Source organism: Ursus arctos, unplaced genomic scaffold (assembly GCF_023065955.2).
Source record: "Ursus arctos isolate Adak ecotype North America unplaced genomic scaffold, UrsArc2.0 scaffold_3, whole genome shotgun sequence".
NCBI lineage: Eukaryota > Metazoa > Chordata > Mammalia > Carnivora > Ursidae > Ursus > Ursus arctos.
The window spans coordinates 5,069,071-5,089,176 of record NW_026622985.1 but is presented as its reverse complement, the minus strand read 5'-3'; the positions used below and the strand labels follow the sequence as shown (position 1 = coordinate 5,089,176).

The 20,106-nt window shown below is 47.5% G+C and overlaps 1 protein-coding gene across 7 annotated transcripts in view; it reads right to left on the bottom strand.

Annotated features, from left to right (window-relative positions):
* Nucleotides 1-20,106, bottom strand: part of COBL (cordon-bleu WH2 repeat protein) — a 263,831-nt gene that overhangs the window by 49,981 nt on the left and 193,744 nt on the right. For 5 of the 7 annotated variants that reach the window (XM_044385241.3, XM_044385246.3, XM_048213125.2 and 2 more), the window contains 2 exons: nt 19,178-19,331; nt 15,916-16,086 (listed from right to left, as the gene is read on the bottom strand). In XM_044385241.3, the coding sequence (XP_044241176.2) occupies nt 15,916-16,086; nt 19,178-19,331 (325 nt within the window). Of the gene's footprint in view, nt 1-6,023; nt 7,574-15,915; nt 16,087-19,177; nt 19,332-20,106 lie in introns of those variants that run through there. The other 2 variants (XM_048213128.2, XM_048213127.2) reach the window with 2 other exon arrangements.

Below are 20,106 nucleotides of genomic sequence, written 5' to 3'. Positions count from 1 at the left end.
ATGTGTTGTGTTTGTTAGGAATTATCTCCAAAGCCCTGGTATTTCTGAGGCAGCTAAGAGACTAGACAGGTTTGGTGTGTGTGTGTGTGTGTGTGTGTGTGTGTGTGCGCATGCACGTGTATGCACACTCACTAATGCCTAAAAGATTCAGGTGAAAGCTGATGGGTGTGTGGGGACAGTGGAGGAGGAAAAGGATCAGGGACATTTTATTTGGGGACGGTGGAGAAAACTGGAGCCCCAGCTCCTGTGTGGTGGGAATGTCTCCTGTCCCGCCTTCAAAGGTGCTATTTGGAAACAAGGACAGGGGTGTGATTGAGCTGCAGATACTCCATGGAGAGGATGAAATTCAAAGCTGGGGGAGAGACAGGACACGCATGCAATGGTGGCCCACTGGTGGCATTGGGACAGCATGGGCCATGGTCTGCTTTGGGCAAACTGGGCACAGCTGGACAGAGAGGCAGTGAGGCCAAGCCTGGGCACTACCCTGCCTCCTGCTGTGGGCACAGCTCAGACTCCGCAGCCTGTGTTGTACCCCCAGCAAACTCCCAGAGTAAGCAAGGCTGACTGGGCTGAGTGGTGTTCCCTCCACATTCCCATGTCCAAGTTCCAACCCAAAGTACCTCAGAATGTGACTGTATGTGGATGAGGCCTTTGAAGAAGTGATTCAGTTAAAACGAGACCCTTAGGGTGGGTCTTGACCCAATATGACTGGTGTCCCCATGAGAAGAGGGAGACACCAGGGTGTGTGCCCACACAGGAAAGACCACCTGCTGGCACAGGGAGGACATGGCTATCTGCAAGCCAAGGGGAGGGACCTCAGGAAACCAACCCTGCCAGCACCCTGACCTTGGGCTCCCAGCCTCCAGCAGGGTGAGGCGTGACTGTCCATTGTTCAGGCAGTCTGACTGTGGGGTTGGGGTGGTGGCCCGAGCAGCCTCAGACACCAGTGTATGAGCTGCTGTGAAGAAAATGCTAAAGCAGTGGGCATTCTAGTACAATCTGTGACCCTGAGGGGCACTGACACGAGGTCGCTGTCTGGATGGTCTCTGGGGTCCTCCAGCTTCCTTCTGTGCTGCCCTCCCCCCGTGATGTTTTTGTTCAGCTCCATCCTTGCTCTCAGCAGTTTTCACAAACACCTCTGCTCTTAGCTCTCGGCCTTTGGGGTGAGCTTCTAGCAAGAGAGACTACCACACCAGTGCAAACAGTAGCTGATGCTGTCTGTCCTCTGCAGACACACAGACCAGGCTGCAGCGTTCCAAATCCTGCCTGATGTTAACCTGCTCTTGCTTCTGGCCTCTGACAAATTTCTTGTCACCTCTATGCCTCAGTTTCTCCTTTGTAAAATGGGAATGCTAGCAATAGCACTGCCCTTGACAGGGTTTACGGACAGACAGGCAGGGGGTAGTTCTTTCCTCTCTGGGGAGGGAACCAGCAAAGACCAAAGACCAAGTCTCCTCCGCAGGCCAACCCTGCCAGCCTCTGTGCTGTCAGCATGGGCAGAGGCTCCTTCCCCTGCAGGTGCTTTCTGGCTGGCCAATAGCCAGGGGGGTTCAGGTGTGAGTGCTAAGGACAGATGAGGAATGCAGCTGGAGATCACTCGAGCTGTACGGGATTTCTGTCCTGTCCATAGGTGAGTGCCCATCTTGACCACGAAGAGACCACATTCTCCTTAACTCTTAAGTCAGGCACTGAAGAAGGCCTGGCCTTCCGGGAGGGCTAAGTGGTCAAGGTCACATCCTTGCAGAGCGCACGTGGGGCTGAGCCCACATGCCGTTCTGACCTCAGGTATCTGAAGAGTGGGTGCCTGGTGGATGAATGAATGGACAGAAGGGCAAACAGACACAGAGGGACAGACTGAGATGCAGATAGAGATAAATACTAACACACACACCAGCCATGTCCACTATGTTCCTGTTTGGATCCCGTCATCACACCAGCAACAGTGAGCGGGGCTGCATGTCGGAGCCCAGGCTCTCCTCAGCTCTGTGATCCTGGGCAAGTCACCACACTTTTCTGGCCTTCCCTTACCTTCTTTGTAAACAGAGGGGGTTCAGCCCTATGAGCACAGTCCCTGAAGTCAGCTCTGAAACTCAAGATTGGCATAAACTTAAAGCCCTGATGATTGTTACTTGTAACTTTGTTTCCATTTTCCCTACCACTGTCCAATGATGGGATAATCAGGGCTCCCCCTGGTGGTTGAAATAAGCGGGGACAGACACCTGTGGCCCCAGAAGCTCCATCCTGGCCATTAAGCCCCCCATTGGCTGCTTGCTAACCTAGGGGAGACAGGTGGGGAGAGCAGGTGGCTGGCCCCTGAAAGCAGCCAGTGCCTCCCTCGCCTCCCCTGAGATGGGCGGCTGGACTCCTTGGGGCTAAAATTCACCGGGTGTGTGGCTTCATGCACACACTCATGCGGCTCGCAGGAGGAAATTACACAGTGGAGAGCAATCTTTTTGTTTCCTCTTGAAAATGTAGATAGAGGAGACATAGTTCAGCGGCACCTGTGTGCATGAGAGTGTGTGTATTGACATTTCCCAGATAATGCATTCAAACTACCGCTTTGACTAAGAGTGTTGTGACTGGTTTTCCCTCCTGTCAGATCAATATGTAACTAACGCTATTGTGGACGTCATCAGTTCCAACACTTGATGCTCTACGTTTTAACAATTACCTAATTAAGTATAGGAGAGCTTTGCTTCTCAATTGACTTAGGATTTTGGCTATTAAATATCATATTTTGTTAGCTTTTTTCCCATTAGATTTACAGAACTGTTGTAAGGTTATCTGAGTAGTTAAGTATATGATGTTTCATTTGTACACACACACACACACACACACACACACACACACACACACAGATTAAAAACAACCACAGAGGGACACGGGGAAGCCGGGAGGCTGCTGGGTGTTTACTGTCTTGGTTGTGTCAATGTTCACAGGCGTATACAAGTTTCTGTGTGTGTGTGCCAATTACATGTCGGTAAAACTGTTGAAAAATAAAACATAAAAACTACAAAATCTCATCAACTTTCTTCCTCTGCTTCAACTTGCTGTATTCAATGGAGACTTACTGGAAATTCAATGGAGTTTCGCTACTAGAGACTAAAAATCTCAATTCTAAAACCATTTACTGTTCTTTTATATTCACCGAACTTAATGAACCGTCTTCACGCATAGCTTATCTGTCACTGACTTGGGAGCCCCCGCCCTCAGCACACCCTGGTCGTCAGCAGGGTACTGCTCTGTCCTTATTCATGTGACATCAGCAATGAGAGGGACAGGAAAGGGGCTGGCACCCCACCGAGGCAAGCGCTGCCTTCCAGCACTTCCCCTGCTGGCTGTGTCAATGCTGTGCCTGCAGGGGCCGACCTGGGGCTTGCCTGCGTCAGAGAAGATGGGACAGAGAAACACAACTGAGAATGAGGTTGGAAATCCAACACTGCAGGGATTGGGCAGAAACGTCAATGAGAGAAACGGGCTGGGGGTACAAATGCTCTTTACTCCCACCAAAAACGACATTGCTCATTTTTCCTGAGATGGCAGCTCTATGGGTTTGTGCTTCATCTGTCCACTTTGGTCCACACACAGTATGGATTCTGAGTGCAAGACACAAACACGTTCCCGTCTATTCCCTTATGGTAAAACAGCAGCCAGAGACTAAAGAAAAATCAAAGGATCCCCAGGGTGGTGGGGCTGTGCAGAGGATGGGGTGTGCAGTGCGGGGCGAGCTTCCAGCCTTGAAAGAAGGGGAGACAGTGCAGAAGGAAGGCTCTTGACACATTCCAGAGGCAACAGAATTTTGGGGCAAATCTAACTTGATATTGGCAACTCCACTCATCCATTTTCTCTTTTTAATTTAGAACTTGTGCTATTCTGGAAGTCTTTATATTCCTCATTTACCAGTTCTTATTCACTCAAAACATGGGAAGATATGTGTTCTCATCAATGCTAGTTCTTCACGCGCCAAAGAAAAAGGGTGATGCACACCGGTCACTGTGTTCTGATTTAGGTTATATGATCGGGTATCCACCCCTCCCCCCCAACCCCACTTTACTCCCTAAAGGCTGGACAGTGCATTTATTGCCCTGGAAACAACGTAGCCAGTCTAAATAACCTCAGAACCTTTCATCTCTTGTCACTTTTTTCTTTACTGAGGGAGATGGGAAGATACAACCTCCTGACATTTACACAGCTTCACCCTTAGTAATAAAAATTTATTATTTTCTTAGGAAAGAAAGAGAAAGGTTATAGAAAGTCTTGAAGGGCAAAATAAACACAGAAAGTGAAGATAAATGTAATCTCACAGTTTCCAGTGAAGAGTTTTGGGTAGAAGGGTTACCAATTCTGTGTTTGTATTGGTAACAAATGAAGCATGGGAACTACAAAATAAACCACAAATAAGCCGCAGAGAGCTCCAGGACTCGTTGCTTTGAAGACTGGGACCTTCGTCTTCACTGAAGCGTTTGAAGTTTGCTCGTTGTTGTTTTACCATGGTGACTATTAAGGGCCAAAACAATTTTGAGTTTTTCTCCTGATCCACATTCCTTGGATATGAATGATGAAGTAGTTAAAACACACGGACGCGCGCGCACACACACACACACACACACTCACTACTCAGAGGGGACAGAAGTGCGCCCTGCGTGGATTAACTCCTACAGGATGTAGAATTGGCTGACTCAAGACACCTTCCATATCTGAGTGCAAGGCCCTCACCTCCTCTTATCCGTTTGGAAGAGGTAATCCTGTTTCTATCACAGAAATGTGTATTTTGTGACAGAAAATGTTAGTCCAGACGTGGACATGTTTTGAATCCGAGTCCTTCACACATAGAAGTGGTGAATACACAGTATCAAGTTACGCACCCAAATCAACGAGAAAACTGTGATGGTGGGCAGTCGGTAAGCATCACCATGCAGGTGCAATGTGTGAGCGAGTATCATGGGAGCTAAAATAAAATACCAGTGAGTAAACTCTGTTAAGATTTCCCAAACTGTTTCATTTGCAAATAGGAACATTTACTTATAATTAAATAATTTTAGAATCTTCATAAATAGGACTGCATGAAATTGCAGCATGTCCCATTATGCATCACTGATATTGTCTGTGATGAAAACAGAAGGATTTATCCCAGTTGTTTTTGAAAAATAGCATAGAGCTAATTATTCTTTCACCTTCGCACTTGCTACAGAACTCCTACTCCTGAGGGGCTCCTCTGTCAACCAGCAGGTATATGAGCTAGTCGCCAGGTCTGCTTGATCTGTGTCTCTGCTTAGAAAATGGGAACAGCCTCAAATTTATTTTCTTTTACTGTAACTCTTGATAGCATGTGTCGCAATATGGACCAGAGACACAGTTTTCCTGCTGACTTCTAGGGAGAATGAATAACCCCCAGGAGGGTTGGGTTCTGAGGTGAACCAGAAAGGAAAACCTCTCTGAAATGCAAACACCTGGAATAAAAATGTTTCGCTGAGTTAATCTGATACCTAGAAGATTCTAATGCTGGCTAATCCAGTGTCATGACATATGTAGATATTGAAATCCCGGTCATGGAATTGCCCTGAATTTCCCCCAGCTGTGTATCAGGCCATCATGGTGAAAGAGAGCCCTGAGGTAAAATAAAAAATCCATGTCTTTGGCTAACTTCGTGGCCGATTCTATTTGCCATGTGAATTGGAGTAGCTCTATTGAGTTTGTTCCCCACGTCCACACGTCCACATCTATGTCCTCTTATTTTCAGTAGAGTTTGACATGTTTCTTTATATTTTATTCTTCATAACCAATAATTCTATGAGTAATATCACCTTTCCCTGGTCTCCTTTCTTAAGATTTTCGACTGCTCGTTTTCTTCAGCATAATAGCTACTTCTCACACAAATGCTCATTGTTGTAATTATATACAATCTTCTACAATCTTAATATCTGGGTGATAAATCTTGATGCTTTCCCCCAACATTTAGGTAAACATTACCTTTTCTTGTTTAGACTTTGCCCGCTTAATGATTTGAGGTCAAGTGATTGCTACTTATCAGACAAAAGTTCTTTATTTCAATGCAAAAAAAGAAAACACACACACACACAACAAACAAAACAAAGACACTAACTTGTTCTCTCTTTCCTTGTGAGTAATTTCTGTAACTTTCTGGGCTTTTTTCCACCAATACATGGCACTAGATTGGTTCTACATACCTCTAGCTATTTATTTCTGTAAGCTCTAGCTTGTATTTCTTAATTATTAATACCAGTATCAGCTGTGATCATTCCTACCTTAATCATCACTAATAGTTTGATTGTGATCAACCAGACGACAGTCATACAAGTAAAAAACACTCACTGATTCTTTTTTCTTACTTTGAGCAATAACATTTGAAAAAATCTGTTGGAGAGAAACACGATAAGCCTCTCCAGTTCAAGTGCATCTCTGCACAAAGATCAAAGTGGATCAAAGCAAGCAAGTCGTTCTCCATAAACCCTGAATCTTAACACGATCGTTCCCACCTGCTCTGTCTTAGGACTGCCGAGGGGACTCATTCTCAATAACTGGGTAGGTTTTCTCAAGATGAGAAAGGGATCTTGCACTCCAGAAAGAGAAGGCGACACACCCATGAGGACACGGTCATCGTGCCCTCGAACGTCTTTACCGCTTGGGCAAGCCTCCAGACTAGTGTTTATCCAATGGAATCATCATTACTTCTTTTCATGTGCATGGGGAGCCACAGGTAAGTGAAATCCAAGGGCAGAGGCCATGTGCTCTTCACTGTACTAGCCCTCAATGTTGGCACAATGCCTAGCCTCAAGCAAGTTCTCAATGTTTGGTGAATAAATGGGTCAATGGCTGAATGCATAATTAACAGATGAAGCGAGACACATCCTCTTTCCTCTGTTTTCTTCTCGTAAACTGTCTACATGGCAGAGAACACAGCAATAGAAAAATATGAGAAACATTTAAAAAAAGTTGTGTCCTATGTATCCCTAGATGTATGTACACGTGTGTGTATGTGTGTAGATACGTGTGTGTGAATATGTGTATATGTGTGTGTTTATGCGTGTATGTGTGTGTTGTGAGTTCCTACAGATTATATATATAATTCATGTATTTTAGGCACTTAGGTTTTACCAAGTAGACAGAATATTTCAGGTGTATCTAAATTGACTACAGCGATCACTCTGTGGACACAATCTACTTTAAATGGAGAAGATATTCTGCAACTGAGTATCAAATAAGAAAAATATGAATTAATAATGAATCAGAATAAAGCAAGGTCCTAATCAATGAAAGGGTAATTTTGGATAGGGCAAGGTCATCAACCTAGAATCTGCACAAAGTTTTACCTCCTATGAGGAAATGTGAACGTCGGTCACACAAGTCTCTGTTGTTTATGCATTTATACGTAAATTCTAGGGAAAGTAGACCACGGCGGTACAAATGAGCCCCTTCATGCCAACAGGTGGAAGAATAGAAGAATAGGAGTCAGGCTAGCAGAGGCAAAGGGAAAGTCAGAGGTACGGAGCTCCAGGAAGGGCCATCCATCAGAAGCGCTTGGCATGAGTAGGGAATGATGCGCAGCAGTAAACTGTGGGGGAAATAAATGGCAACATATGAACACAAACTGGCAAAGTGAACATCGCCATCATCATTCACCTTCCAGCCCCTGGAGATTTAACGCCTCCAAGACAGTGATGTCTCGGCTGCGTCTTATGATTATTATTTCTTCTGTTTCCTCCTCGTCTTTGTGGATGTCAGTTGTTAAAAAGGTCTACTGATCCAACATACACAGTTCTGTCCCTTGGAAGAACCGGATCATAAGCAGCACTGAGCTCACTGTTGTCTTTTAGGCTGTCAAATACAATTATTCGGATTTGCTACAACCTTAAAGACCTTGCATGCAGAGATGCTGGCCAGTAGGTAGGCAAAGCCAGTAGTGAGTATTTGGCAAAAAGTCCAAGTTACTTGCAGAGCTCCAGGGGAAAACAGATAATGTTGTTTCATGATGCTGTCCATGGGAGACAAATCCATCCTGACCTTGATAATGCCGTTCCTGAGCAGGGCTCAGGCATCAACCGAGAAAATATGGATTGATTTGCTGAGTTGGAGAAAGATCTCACCCACACATGCGTGTTGAGATCTACTGTTCTGAAGGAGCAAACCCTTTCAGGAGGCTTCTCAGTGGGGGACTGACCCATTTGAGAAAGGGCCATTCCATGCAAGTAGCTTAAGCCTGTGAGGGTCTCAGGGATAGGGCTTAAGATACAAAAGGGCTGTGTCTGAATTCACATCATCTCAGACAAATCCTAAAACAATAATCTAGAAGACTAGTGTCACCTGGGGAAGGCTTCATTCCTATTCTACTCACTCTTGAACTAATAATGATATTTAACAACAATCCCAAAAAATCAAGCTGTATTCATTACTTATGCGAAGAACTTAAATTTGCATGAGTTCAGAAAGAAGTTCCTCATATATTTTGATGTTAAAAAAAAAAAAAAAAGGGTTTCCTAACCTGACTTCATGCTACAAGTTGAAGCTTCAAGAGACCCAGAGATCCGTTGAGACTATTTGTGCCAGCACAGGGCTTGGCAAACAGCTTGCGAAAACCAAAGATAAATTTGCTGTCAGTATTCCTACTTCAATTAGCTATTCCTTTGCAGGGGTAGATTGGTAAATGGTTAGGAACCTGCTCTCAGGAAAAAATAAAAGGGACAGATAGATCCATCAATCAATAGATTGGTGGATAAAGTTTTACTGATATAAAGCATGGATAGCACAAAATTTACAAGTGATAACAAAATATACAATACTCTTTGTCGTAGATTCTTTTTGTTTTTAAACAGTGGGATTTATTTATTTATTTTAAAGATTTTATTTATTTATGAGAGAGACAGAGCAGGGGTAGGAGCTGAGGGAGAGGGACAAGCAGACTCCGTGCTGAGTGCCAAGCCTGACGTGGGGCTTGAACTCACCCTGAGATCACGACCTGAGCTGAAATCAAGAGTCAGATGCTGAACTGACTGAACCACCCAGACGCCCCTCTTTGTTGTAAATTCTATATAACCCTCAGTTCCCTTAACCCTCTATGGTTGATTTCCAGCTATGGGTGCCAGTCGCTGACTGTGGCATTGGGAAAAGGATCTGCAGTAGCACAATATTATATAGTATTTTCACTATCACAAAATTATTGAATCACATTGATTCAATATATGTATATAACCTCAAAAACCCAGAAATAGTAACATGTCGTAAAGTCATTAGGAAGTGATGAAGCTTCAATATTTGCTGTATTTTTTGTATTATTTGTTAGCTTACATAATTGACCTTTTAATAATTGTCCTATTTAGCAATTGGCTTGCAAAATTTCCGAGATTTCAAAAGTCCGTTCTCACTAGCTGGTGTGAGCTGGGTCCAGCCCGCACCTGTTGCACTGACTTGTCACTAACTTCTTCAATTCTCTCTCAGGTCAGGGAGATAGCAGCTAATAAATAAAGCACTGAAAAATAATTAGCGAAGGGAAGTAAGCTCAGGGGAGTTTTAAAAATGCTATCCATAGCCCATCGTGATTCTCACCGCTTTGCTTCTAAGTAGCATTCCGTCTTCAGCTCATGCTGGGTGGATTTCACGGTTTTCAAGGTACAATAACAACAGGCTAAAGATCCCGTTCCATTTTTTTTTCCAATGCGCTTCTGAGTAGGGACAGGCTTTGCTCCCACAATCACCAGTTTCCTTCTGTTTGCTCACTACCCACTTCCTGTTTTCCTGGATGCTTGCCCTTTCCCATGGCAGCGGGAGTGGCTGTGTGGCCAGCTCTCCTGCCCTGGGAAGGAAAGCGGCAAACACACACCAGAGCAGGGCAAGAGTGCTTCCTGGGCTCGCTCTGAGGGCCACACACCTGCCAGGCTTCAAGGGTCCTTCCACCACAAACAAGACTCCCAGAACTGTGTTTGTGTCACAAGCTTGAAGATTAACTGCTTTGTTTTGAGACAGCAAAGTGGGTAATTTTGGTTTGGATTTTAGAGTTCGGTGTTAGGTGACTTTAAAGAAAGGACTGGTCTCCGTTGAGGGGTGTCAGCAAAATTCTTGCCTATCTTTTCCTGCTCTCTGCTCTGTGCTCAGGCAAGTTCACGGCTGATCACAGAGCCGGAGCCTTTAGCCAGCGTCTGGCCCAGAGTGTGCGGATTTGATTACAGCCATTTGCCAGTAAACCACAGAGCTGTGCCCAACGCACTCCTAGATTCTCGGTTCTTCTGCTGAGTCACTGTGCCTAAAATATGAATTACGATTATGATGATTATTATGAATTTTATATGAGGCAAACTCAAATGACTCTTTCTAATTGAAAATGGCTAGCTAATTTCTCTCATTTTATTTCCCTATTTTAGAATTAACTCAAAATTCTTTAGAATGGGCTACTTAACCACAGATTGAAAAACAACCACCTACAAACTGCCATGGTGTTGCTAGTAGTGCTGTGACTGGACAGGTCATTTAGATCAGGGGACAGGGACCCATTTTTCCTGCCCATCATCCCAGTGATGTATAGCCAAGGGAAGACTGATTTACTCAAACCTATCATAGGAAAATGTCTAAAAAAAGGACAGTCATTGAATGGTTTAATTGTAAAAATATAAAGCCCATTGAGGACCTGTAATTAGAACTCTATATGCATTGATCCTTAAATCTCCAGGGTCTTCTCATTGGAATGCGTAAGGGATGACTTGTTAATGGCCCAATCAAAACCAGCTCTGCAAACCTTGGAAACACACAACTCAATGCAACTAGTGACATACACTCCATCATGGTCATTCACAATGAAGGTTAAACTGAAATCCAATGTCAGCAGAAAGCAAGCTGATTAGAAAGTTGCAGGGGAAAAAAAAAATCCATGTGCACATGTATACTGGCTTAGACATGCACCCAAAGCGCACCTATGTGCATGATCAGATGTGGACAGGTTAGTAGGAAAGCTTAGTCATATGAAACAAAGGGAGTTCAGAAGCCTGACCTGGAAGCCCGATTCCACTGTTACTGTAATTATACTCATGGTGGCCTTTGTGCCATAAGGCTTTGAGACGCGACACAGCTCACACATTTTCCTCCTACGTGTGCAATAAGTATATACCAACTCAGAGTCCTCAGGCCCTTCTGGCCATGGCTGCCAGGAAGAGCTGACAGCAGGACCCAGGGGAGAGGAGCCCCACTTCTGCCCTGGGGGGTGGCAGAGAGCAAGTCCATGAGCTCTGGGCACACGTACCTCACACTGGCCCCCAACTGACTTGGAAAAGGCTGCGTTCTGTCCACTCCGTCATCCCCACTGGCACACGGTCCTCTCTCTGCACCCACTCACAACATGCTCCAGACGGCAACTAACCCCAGGACTGCGACCCGAGTATTGTAGGGGACACCGTGGGCTGTTCACGCAGCCTGCATTCCCTGTGTTTCCAGTTCACAGAGCTCCAGTGTTGACCAGTGACTTCCACACATCAGAGGGACTTGATCCTGTCCCCAGCTGTTCGGATGGGCTTCGATCACCTTGGGTCACTCCACTCCCACCAGAGACTGGCGAAGCATATCACCCAACGTGGTCAGTGACACATAACAGAAACTGCAGTTGGGGGTGTCTGGGAAAGGTCCCTATGCAACCACTGGAAAGGATAATCTCTCTTCCTCCTCTGAAAATTCCAGTGTCTGGATGTGGTGCACAGAGCAGCCAGCGCCCCCTCAGTACCAGCCCGAAGAGGAGGTCGACCCCAAAGCCTATGTCCCTGGTGACAACCTTAGGCTTCACTGAAGTCCGTCCTGCTCTGGGATTCCGGTTCCGGGAGATGAGGGGTTCCCCAACTGTGGAGGTAGCTTTGAGAGGGGGTTCTCTTATTTTCAGCCTGTATTGTGATCCATTGCTACAGAACACATTACCTCAAGATGCAAAGGCTTAAGACAATAAGCATGAATTATCTCACAGTTTCTGTGTCACAGCTTGGATGGCTGCCTCTGAGTCTAGGTCTCTCATAGGGCTGCAATGAGGTGCCCTGGGCCGTGGTCCCCACTACAGGCTTTGCGATGTTAGTCACTCTAGTGGTACCCAACACACAACCAAAGGTGTCCTAATGTGTAGGTCAGAGAGCAGGAAATGAGTAAGAAAGAAGGGGAGGCTAGGATGCTGAATATAACTGAGATCCTCACATCTTTCTCAAGTATGACCACAGCAAGGGTTTGACACAATGCTGACCCTGTGGAGAGTATCCCATAGACAGAGCTGAGCTGGCATGGAAACACAGCTCTGTTCGATGAGGCTGAATGGAAGAGCATGTTTCGTTGGGATTTGATCCCTGACGATTGACAGTGAGACATATTCTGGTATATTCTGCTATTGAGTATATGCTGTGTGTCAGGCATCACTTTGACTAATGGATACAAACATGAATAAGACTCGAAGGGCCTCTAAATAGCTTGAACCAGTGTGCGTAATACAGCATGGAGCGTTAAGAGTAAACGCCTCGATGGGGAGGAGTCTGGACAGGAGGCGTGGTAGGATGGGTTCCTGAGACCCTGGCAGGGTGTGTGCCTGGAACATGCAGAGAGTTCACATCCGTCTGATGTCCAGGCTGGGTCTACCCAGGGGAGATGGAGGATGGTCTGTGTACAGGGGGCCTGTTCAGTCACATACACACATTAGCGGAGGGTCACTCTATCTCTTCTGCCTACAAACCATTCGTTGGTTCAAAAAGAGTGCAGGGGTCGCAGATAAATGCTGCTCTGACCTAGAACACACGGTCTTCTCCGTTCAGCTTTGTTGCAGGTGAACATGGTTTTCGTGGCCATGTGTCAAGTATCAGTAACACCTTCAGCATGAAGACGGGAAATGAGGCATCTGTGCTTGGGCTCAGGGCCTGACGTCCAGCGAGTTCTAAGGTCAGCCAGGGAAGGCTGGTGGTGGAAGGGAATTTTGGCAGCAGCAAAGGGAGATATACCAGCAAAGCATGAGGACAGGGGCTGCACCAAGGTCCTACGGAGGTCAGGGTCAGGGCGAGGGAAAATGGCTGCAACAGGAAGTTCTGGAGAGACATCAGAATGAAGGGTGGAGCTGTGTTCGACCCATTACTCATCTCCCTGCACCTCCTTCATCTGTGTACAGACCAGCACTCATCAGCACTTTCATCCTTTTTATCCATGAGGTTGGCTGAGCTCACAGTTTTCAACAAAACGCATGTTTCCTCTTTTTAACAACCTGAGTGGACTCTACCATCTGTTGGAGAAATAACAAGGGTTGTGCAAAGCCAAAGATGTCCCCATGGGAGTTTCTGGCATGGTGGAGAGAATTACAGGGGGTGGACAGAGCAGAGACTGAGGGTTGAGATGCCCTAATGAGAGTTCCTGCTGAACCTATCCTGCGATAAGACCCTGGGCCAGTGATGTAAGTCCTTTTAACTCAGTTTCTCCCAGTGACAGAACCTAACCACTGCGCTGGGGTGGGGACTGAGTGAGATGTCACGTGTGACATACCTCGTGGACCACCCAGCAGGTACTCAGGGTCAGTCTCCACCAGAACCACACCATTTCTTTCACAAGGAACACAGGCCTAACCCCGAACTCAGGAGGAGATGTACAAGTGTGTGTGGCTAGCATGAAAACATCTCCACCGAGCTTCCTTCTACACAGCCACGAAGAGCCAGGAGCCTGATGGGAAGGTGGGACTGTACACGCCAGCAAGGGGCCCAAGTTCACATCCGGCAGTTACGTGCCAGCAGCCTGTGGCTCCCTTGCGGCAGGTGGAAGGAACACCCAGCTTTCAACATCTTGTGGACAGGTGACAACAAAGGACTTGTTTTCCTTCACTGCTCTGAAGTCCTGAACCAAAGAAGGCAGGTCGCTTTCTGCCTGCTTGGGCAAGAGATCTGGTTTTCAGTGCTGCAAAAAATGGTCAGGAAAGTTCTGTGCGTTAGGGAAAATAGAAGCTCCAAGTTGGCTGCATTCAGTGCGGGTGCAGGAGCAGCCAGGAGGCAGGAGCAGGGAGCGGGAGGAGGAGGAGGCTTTGTGGAGCCCCAGCTCCCTACCTCAACAGGGTCCTCCTCCCCCCCATGCCTTCTGCTCTGGCATTTCCGTGGGTGCATGAGAGGGGAAGAGAAGGGGAGAGAAGAGGAGGGAATTATGACTGGAGGGCCAAGGAGAGTCTGATGACGTGTCCGGGGCAATGAATGCATGGGGAGAATACCATGGGCCTGGGAGGTGTCAGGGATGGAACCATGAAGCAAGAAGATGGGGAACCTCATCCTTTGTCTGTTGCCCGGTTCCATTCTCTCTAAGGGAAGGGGGGAAAATGACTTCACAGCACCGTAGAGACCCAGCGGAAGCTCTCCTACCAAGCCTGATGCCGGCCTTCGGAAGCAGCCCTCCCCAGTCTTGTCTGCCAGTCTCCCCAGCAGATGCCACACACTGATGGTGCCCCCCAAGGGCAGGGAGGCCCAGGAGGAAGTGGGGATCTGCAGGTTAGCATCCATTCAGGCGTGGCCAAGTGTGCGAGGCCTGGCTGTCCCATCCATGCAGGTCCCACATCTACTGGTCTTGCCACCATCCCCTAATTGCTGTTCAGCTTTGCTGTTTTCCCTCCCCCCTCACTGAGCTACATCCTCAGAAGAATTCTGGGTGTGAGGACAGCAGCCACAGAGTTGGCCACCGAAGCTCATGGGCCTGAGACCCACTCTTCAGAGATGGAACAGCTCCAGAGCTGTCTACACCTCGGCTGTTATCTGTCAGACCGAGATGTCTAATCCTTCACTTTTCAATACCCTGGAGACATTATCTGCTTCCAGAAGCATGTCCAACGTCAAGATGATCAAACGTATTTGAAGGTCAGAAAGGAAGTATTTGTCAGAAAAGACGGAATGATCAGGATTAGTTTTCCTACAGTAGTATAGATAAGTAATCCGACAATTATCTTCTTTACACAGAAGCTAGCAGCCAGCTAATCACCATTTCCAAAGAAGACAGAAAGAGATCCAGGGGTCCGATGTCAGAAAAGTATGAACTTCCTAGCCAGAGGCCGCAGTCAGTCATGGACCTTGGCTGTTCACTGGGCGGAGTGCAGAGTGGCAGGGCACGGTCGAGAATGTGGTCCAGGACTGTGTCCCTTTATAACGAAGCATTGCGGCCACACGGAGGCATCCTCAAAGGGGCCAGCACAGGCTTGCTGTGCCAATGATGCCATCAGAACACACATGGTTAAATATATAAAATGATTACCCCTCAGGAGGCAGGAGTGCTAGACACAGTATTTATGGAAGTCCAAAAGAAATCTCAGGAAACAACGAAGACAGCCCTGTCTCAGCCAGGGTGTGACAAGAAGCAGACAACAGTGAGACTTTAATTCTGGCTATTTCTAGATGGAACTCAAACTGTTTCCTCTTCTGCTGCCTCAGTTTCCCTGAGAAAGGTAGCACTCCTACTGCTTGGTCGCTGACTGTTTGATTCAAAGGTTCTCATTCATAAGTCCCCCCAGGCCTTGAACATGGCTCTCCTCTGCACTCACGGCTTGTTGGAGTGAGCTCACCAACAAAATCCCGTAATTGCTGAGCTGGACTGCATGGGCTCTTGCTATCTGCAGACACTCTGAGGTTAGCTCTAATTCGAGGAACACTAGCTCCTAGCTGACGGTCTTCACCCACACAGTGCGATTTTGGCTGAGGTCTCACCGCAGTGTGAATGATTAATGAGTTAAGTCATTCTTTATGGGCACCTGCATGGCATTCCGAGAGCATTCACCGTTAAATCGGACACACTGCATCGAGCATTTATAAAGAACAGCTGGAGAGGAACGTCACATACACCCCAAGGCAAGAATGGAAAGTCTTGAAACCCAGTCCTGACATCGGTGAGCAGAGAGATGGGCAGTCAACATATACGGGAAAGAAAACAAGAAGCACGTACGTGTGGGTCTCAGGTCCGAGGCCTCGGAGCCAGCACTCTCCCCAGGAAAGCCGAGAGGCTCCGCCACGTCTGTGTCAGGAGGAGGGTAGGGCGGGGGTGGGGGGAGCACTAACTGGGGGGGCCCCCGAGCAGAGCCTCTGGGAGGCTTTTGTGGCACCTGCCGTCCAACACCTACATGGAATCAATGGGGGTGACTTCAGAAGGTTAAGCCCAAAGACTGTCTGCCCTCCCACGGACGGCAGGCGGCCGTCACTCACCCGGGCATCAAAAATAACCTCATGGCACCAAATCCAGCCACACCCGGCCCCGAATCCAACCACACCCAGCACCAAATCCAGCCTCATGGCACCAAATCCAGCCACACCCGGCGCCAGATCTGACCACACTTGGTACCAAATCCAACAGCACTCAGTACCAGAGTCAACCTCACTACGCATCAAATCCAACCACACCTGCCATGAAGGCCAGCCACACCCGGTATCAAATCCAACCACACTTGGTACCAAATTGAGACTCACTAGGCACCAAATCCGACCACACCTGGTATCAAAGTCAACCTCGCTGTGTACCAAATTCAACCACACCTGCCAACAAATCCAGCCATGCCTGGTATCCAAATTCAAGCTCACTAGGCATCAAATCCGGCCTCACTCACACTTTAACATTTCACACACACAGTGTCTTCTCCTTGAGCCACTCTGAAAACACCTACTTGTTTGCAATCTGTTTCTGGCAGGCACAACTACTCCCAAATGCCGGGCTTGAAATTCTTCTTAAAAGTCCCCTCGGCAGCTCTGTCGCGTTAAAAGGAACTCCTTTTGCACATGTTAGTTTTTACTAGGGATTTTTTTTTTTTTTAGCTTCCTCTTGTTATCTTTATCTGTTAACTACTATGGATTCAATCCCCACTGATGCAGCTGACCTTTTCAAGCCCATTTAGATCAGCAATCTGTTCCATGGTTTAGGGTGAGAATTTTCAAACTTATTTTGAAGAGGGTCCCGACTTGGAGAGTTAGGGGTGGCGTCCCTGCTCTACCTGACCTCTGGAACCCTCGAGGCAGCGCCCTTCTGCTCTGTTGACATGGGGGGGGTCCATTTGCCATTTTATATGAAAATGACTGTCTTCTGCTAATAAGATTTTTGATGGTCAATGACTTACTATAACAAAGCCATAGAAATCACTTGTGCCATAAGTCACACTTCCCAGTATTTCTTTTAAAAACACGTTCTTCGAGCTTTTATGTTTAGACTCGTGTAGTAACTAATAGATTCTGTGCCTCATGCCCGCCTCCAGATTATTAATAAATAAATATCGAGAAAGATAATTTATTCATCAAGAGACATATCCACTTACTCCTTCTCTTGGCTGCAGTTCTCTAGATGTGGGAGAACCGTGATGTCTCCATGGCTAGACATCATTTGTCACCACAAAGTGCGAAGAAGCCACAAGCAGTCCGGGTGAGCATTGTCTCGTTGGCCCATGGGACGCATCCCCAAGGGCGAGGCATGTGGGAAGAACAGGCTTTGTCCTGGAAGCTTTTCTCTACCGGAAGGCTTACTTTTTGTTTGCCAAGGAACTTGGGTCCGACCCAAATCCATCCAATACTATTTTAGTGCAATTTCCAAATTTTCCCCCTCTTATATCTAGGTGTCTGAATAGAAAGATGGTCGTTTGTGTGGGTGTGTGGACAGGGTCAACTTTTCACATTTGTATCTGTTCACGTAAAGCCTAGACTTGGGTTAAAAGTTCTGCTTGTGGTATTGCTAGCGTACTGTTACTTCATGGGGATCGCTGATGGGGATGGAAGTCTCCCTTAAAACTGTCACCAAGACCTCTACCATTCTCCTGACCTCACAAAGTATTCGAGGTCACTGTCAGCCGTAAGGGAGCTCTGGCTTCCTTCTCAATCACAAACCAAAGTTGATGGATGAGAGAGAGAGACTAGTAGTGAATTACTACCGTCCATACCTCCTCCCTGCAACACGCTCTTTTGAGAAGGACTTGTCCGTACAATTTTCAGTTTCCAAACACCCAACTTCCTCTCCTGAACACCCTTGGGCACTGGCTGCCTGCCCGCACCCTGGCCAGGTTCTCCAAGTGTGGGGACGGGGAGGGGGGCAGCAGTCAGTCCTTCACAGCTGATCGGGAGGCCCTCCCTCGGTCTGAAATGGGCTGTCTGGCCTGGCGGCTGGCACGACTCAGCCACATCCACACCAGCACCTAAAGTGGATGCTTCCTCCAGTTGCAAGCAGGAACCGTAAATCTGAGGGCTGTCATCCCTTTAGCACAAGAGTGGACGAGAGCTCAGGAGGGAGAACGGGGGTCTTGTCACAGAAAAGGAGATGACAGGGTTTATTTTGAGGAGCTGCTGATCATGGGTTCTGTAAATCTGGTAGTATTTTCCTCTGGTAAAGAGGATGAACTCGCATGAAATGATTGTTCCTTAGGATAATCACTCCCCTGGCAGTGAAATGCTGAGACATTAACAGGGAGGTGTTGACTAGGGGAAAAAAAGGCTGACACACAGCCAAGCAGCTCATATTAGAGTTTCGGACACTGACAATGCGAGCACATTGGGAGTCTGCCTTTTGGGGGCCACATTCCTACATAGATGAAATTACAAACACGGGCTGGCTTAAAATTGAATGAACCATCCCCAGCTTGTGGATCTAGAGACCCCTGCCACTTCTCTCTCCACCTGTAACATGAGGAGGTGGCATTTAATGATCTAATAGGTCTCCTGCTCACAGATATTATGGTTCCATCCTCTTTCCCTTCGGTTTGTTGTTCCCAAAAATATCAGGGTGTTTGTAACATATATATAAGTGGAGGTCAATTTCAAACAGGGTGGTCAAGAAATTAAGGAACTATCGTCAACTGATCTATAAATCTCCTGGGACTAGAGGTCTTTCAAAACAGCCTGCACAGTCGTCATCCTAAGAACACATGTCCTTCCATCAGGGAGACACACACATGCGCGCACTCAGCCATCTGGCTCCGCTCCTCTCCTCCCGAGCACCCTCAGCCATCCTCCGCCCTTTCCCCACTCGCCCCTGCCTCCATGCCTGCAGGATGCCTGGAAAATATGCCTGTCAGATACTAAGTGAACTCGCGAGTGTTTATTTCCAGGCTTTCTTTCCTTAGCGTATTTTCTGAGTTAGTGCCATTGTGGAGCACGCAACTGCAAGAGTTAATAGCAGTGCCAAAATCCCACGCAAGACGAGGCTCAGAGGCGTGCAGACGGCAGCGCCGTGCACTCACCTGTGGCACTCTTCCTGTTCTCCTCCCTGTCCTGTGTGCGAGAGGGCACCAGGGGGCTTGGCGGCGGGGGCTGCGGCGTCGGGGGCTGCGGCATTGGGGGGGCTGGCGCCCGCCTCTTCTTTTTCTGTAGGTCAATCTGGGACCCCAGGGATACCTGGGAAGCAAAAAGAAAGGTGACAGTCAGTGTCAGGGCGGCTCTGTTAGGGAGTGGGGTGCATGTGGGATGCAGAACTCAGAGAAGCTGGTCCGTGGGACGTTGGCAGATTGCCAGGTTCCTTTCTGGGGTCCAATGGCAGGTGGCGGATACCCTGGTATGACAGTGTGCCACGTGGCCCAGGAGTGGCCTCAAGGTGGCTCACGGATGCTCACAGACATCCTAAGACCCCTCTGAGCCAGGGGAGCTAGGGCTCTGCCACAAATTGCCAAGGGATTTCAGGCCAGTCAGGGGAATTAGTAACTTCCTCTCAGCATAAATATGAGAAAGGGGACCCTTCACCTTTCGTTAAATGCAAAATAGAACTATTCCTTCTAGAAACTTGACCAAGGGCCACCATGACATGCACCCATGCAAGGGGAGAACAGAAGGGGGCAGCTCAGGGCTCACTGTGCCCGGAATTCCTCTTGCTCCCTTGCCCCTGCATGTTCCCAAGCAGCCAGGACTAGTCACTGTCCACAGACAGGACACCCATGCACCAGATTTACAATGACGTTTGTCAGCCTGTGACTCACGGCATCGGCCTATGGGACGTCAAGCTCCCGTCCACGCAGAAACCCCGCTCCCACCGAAGACTTGCATCAATGACAAATTCACAGCTTCAAAAGGCTGCATGAAGACTGCATATTCTCCTCCCTTCCTCACTAAGGTGTTTCATCCGTTCATTCTCATCAGTGGAAATTTGTTGAAAGAGCCCTGCATTTGAACGTGTACA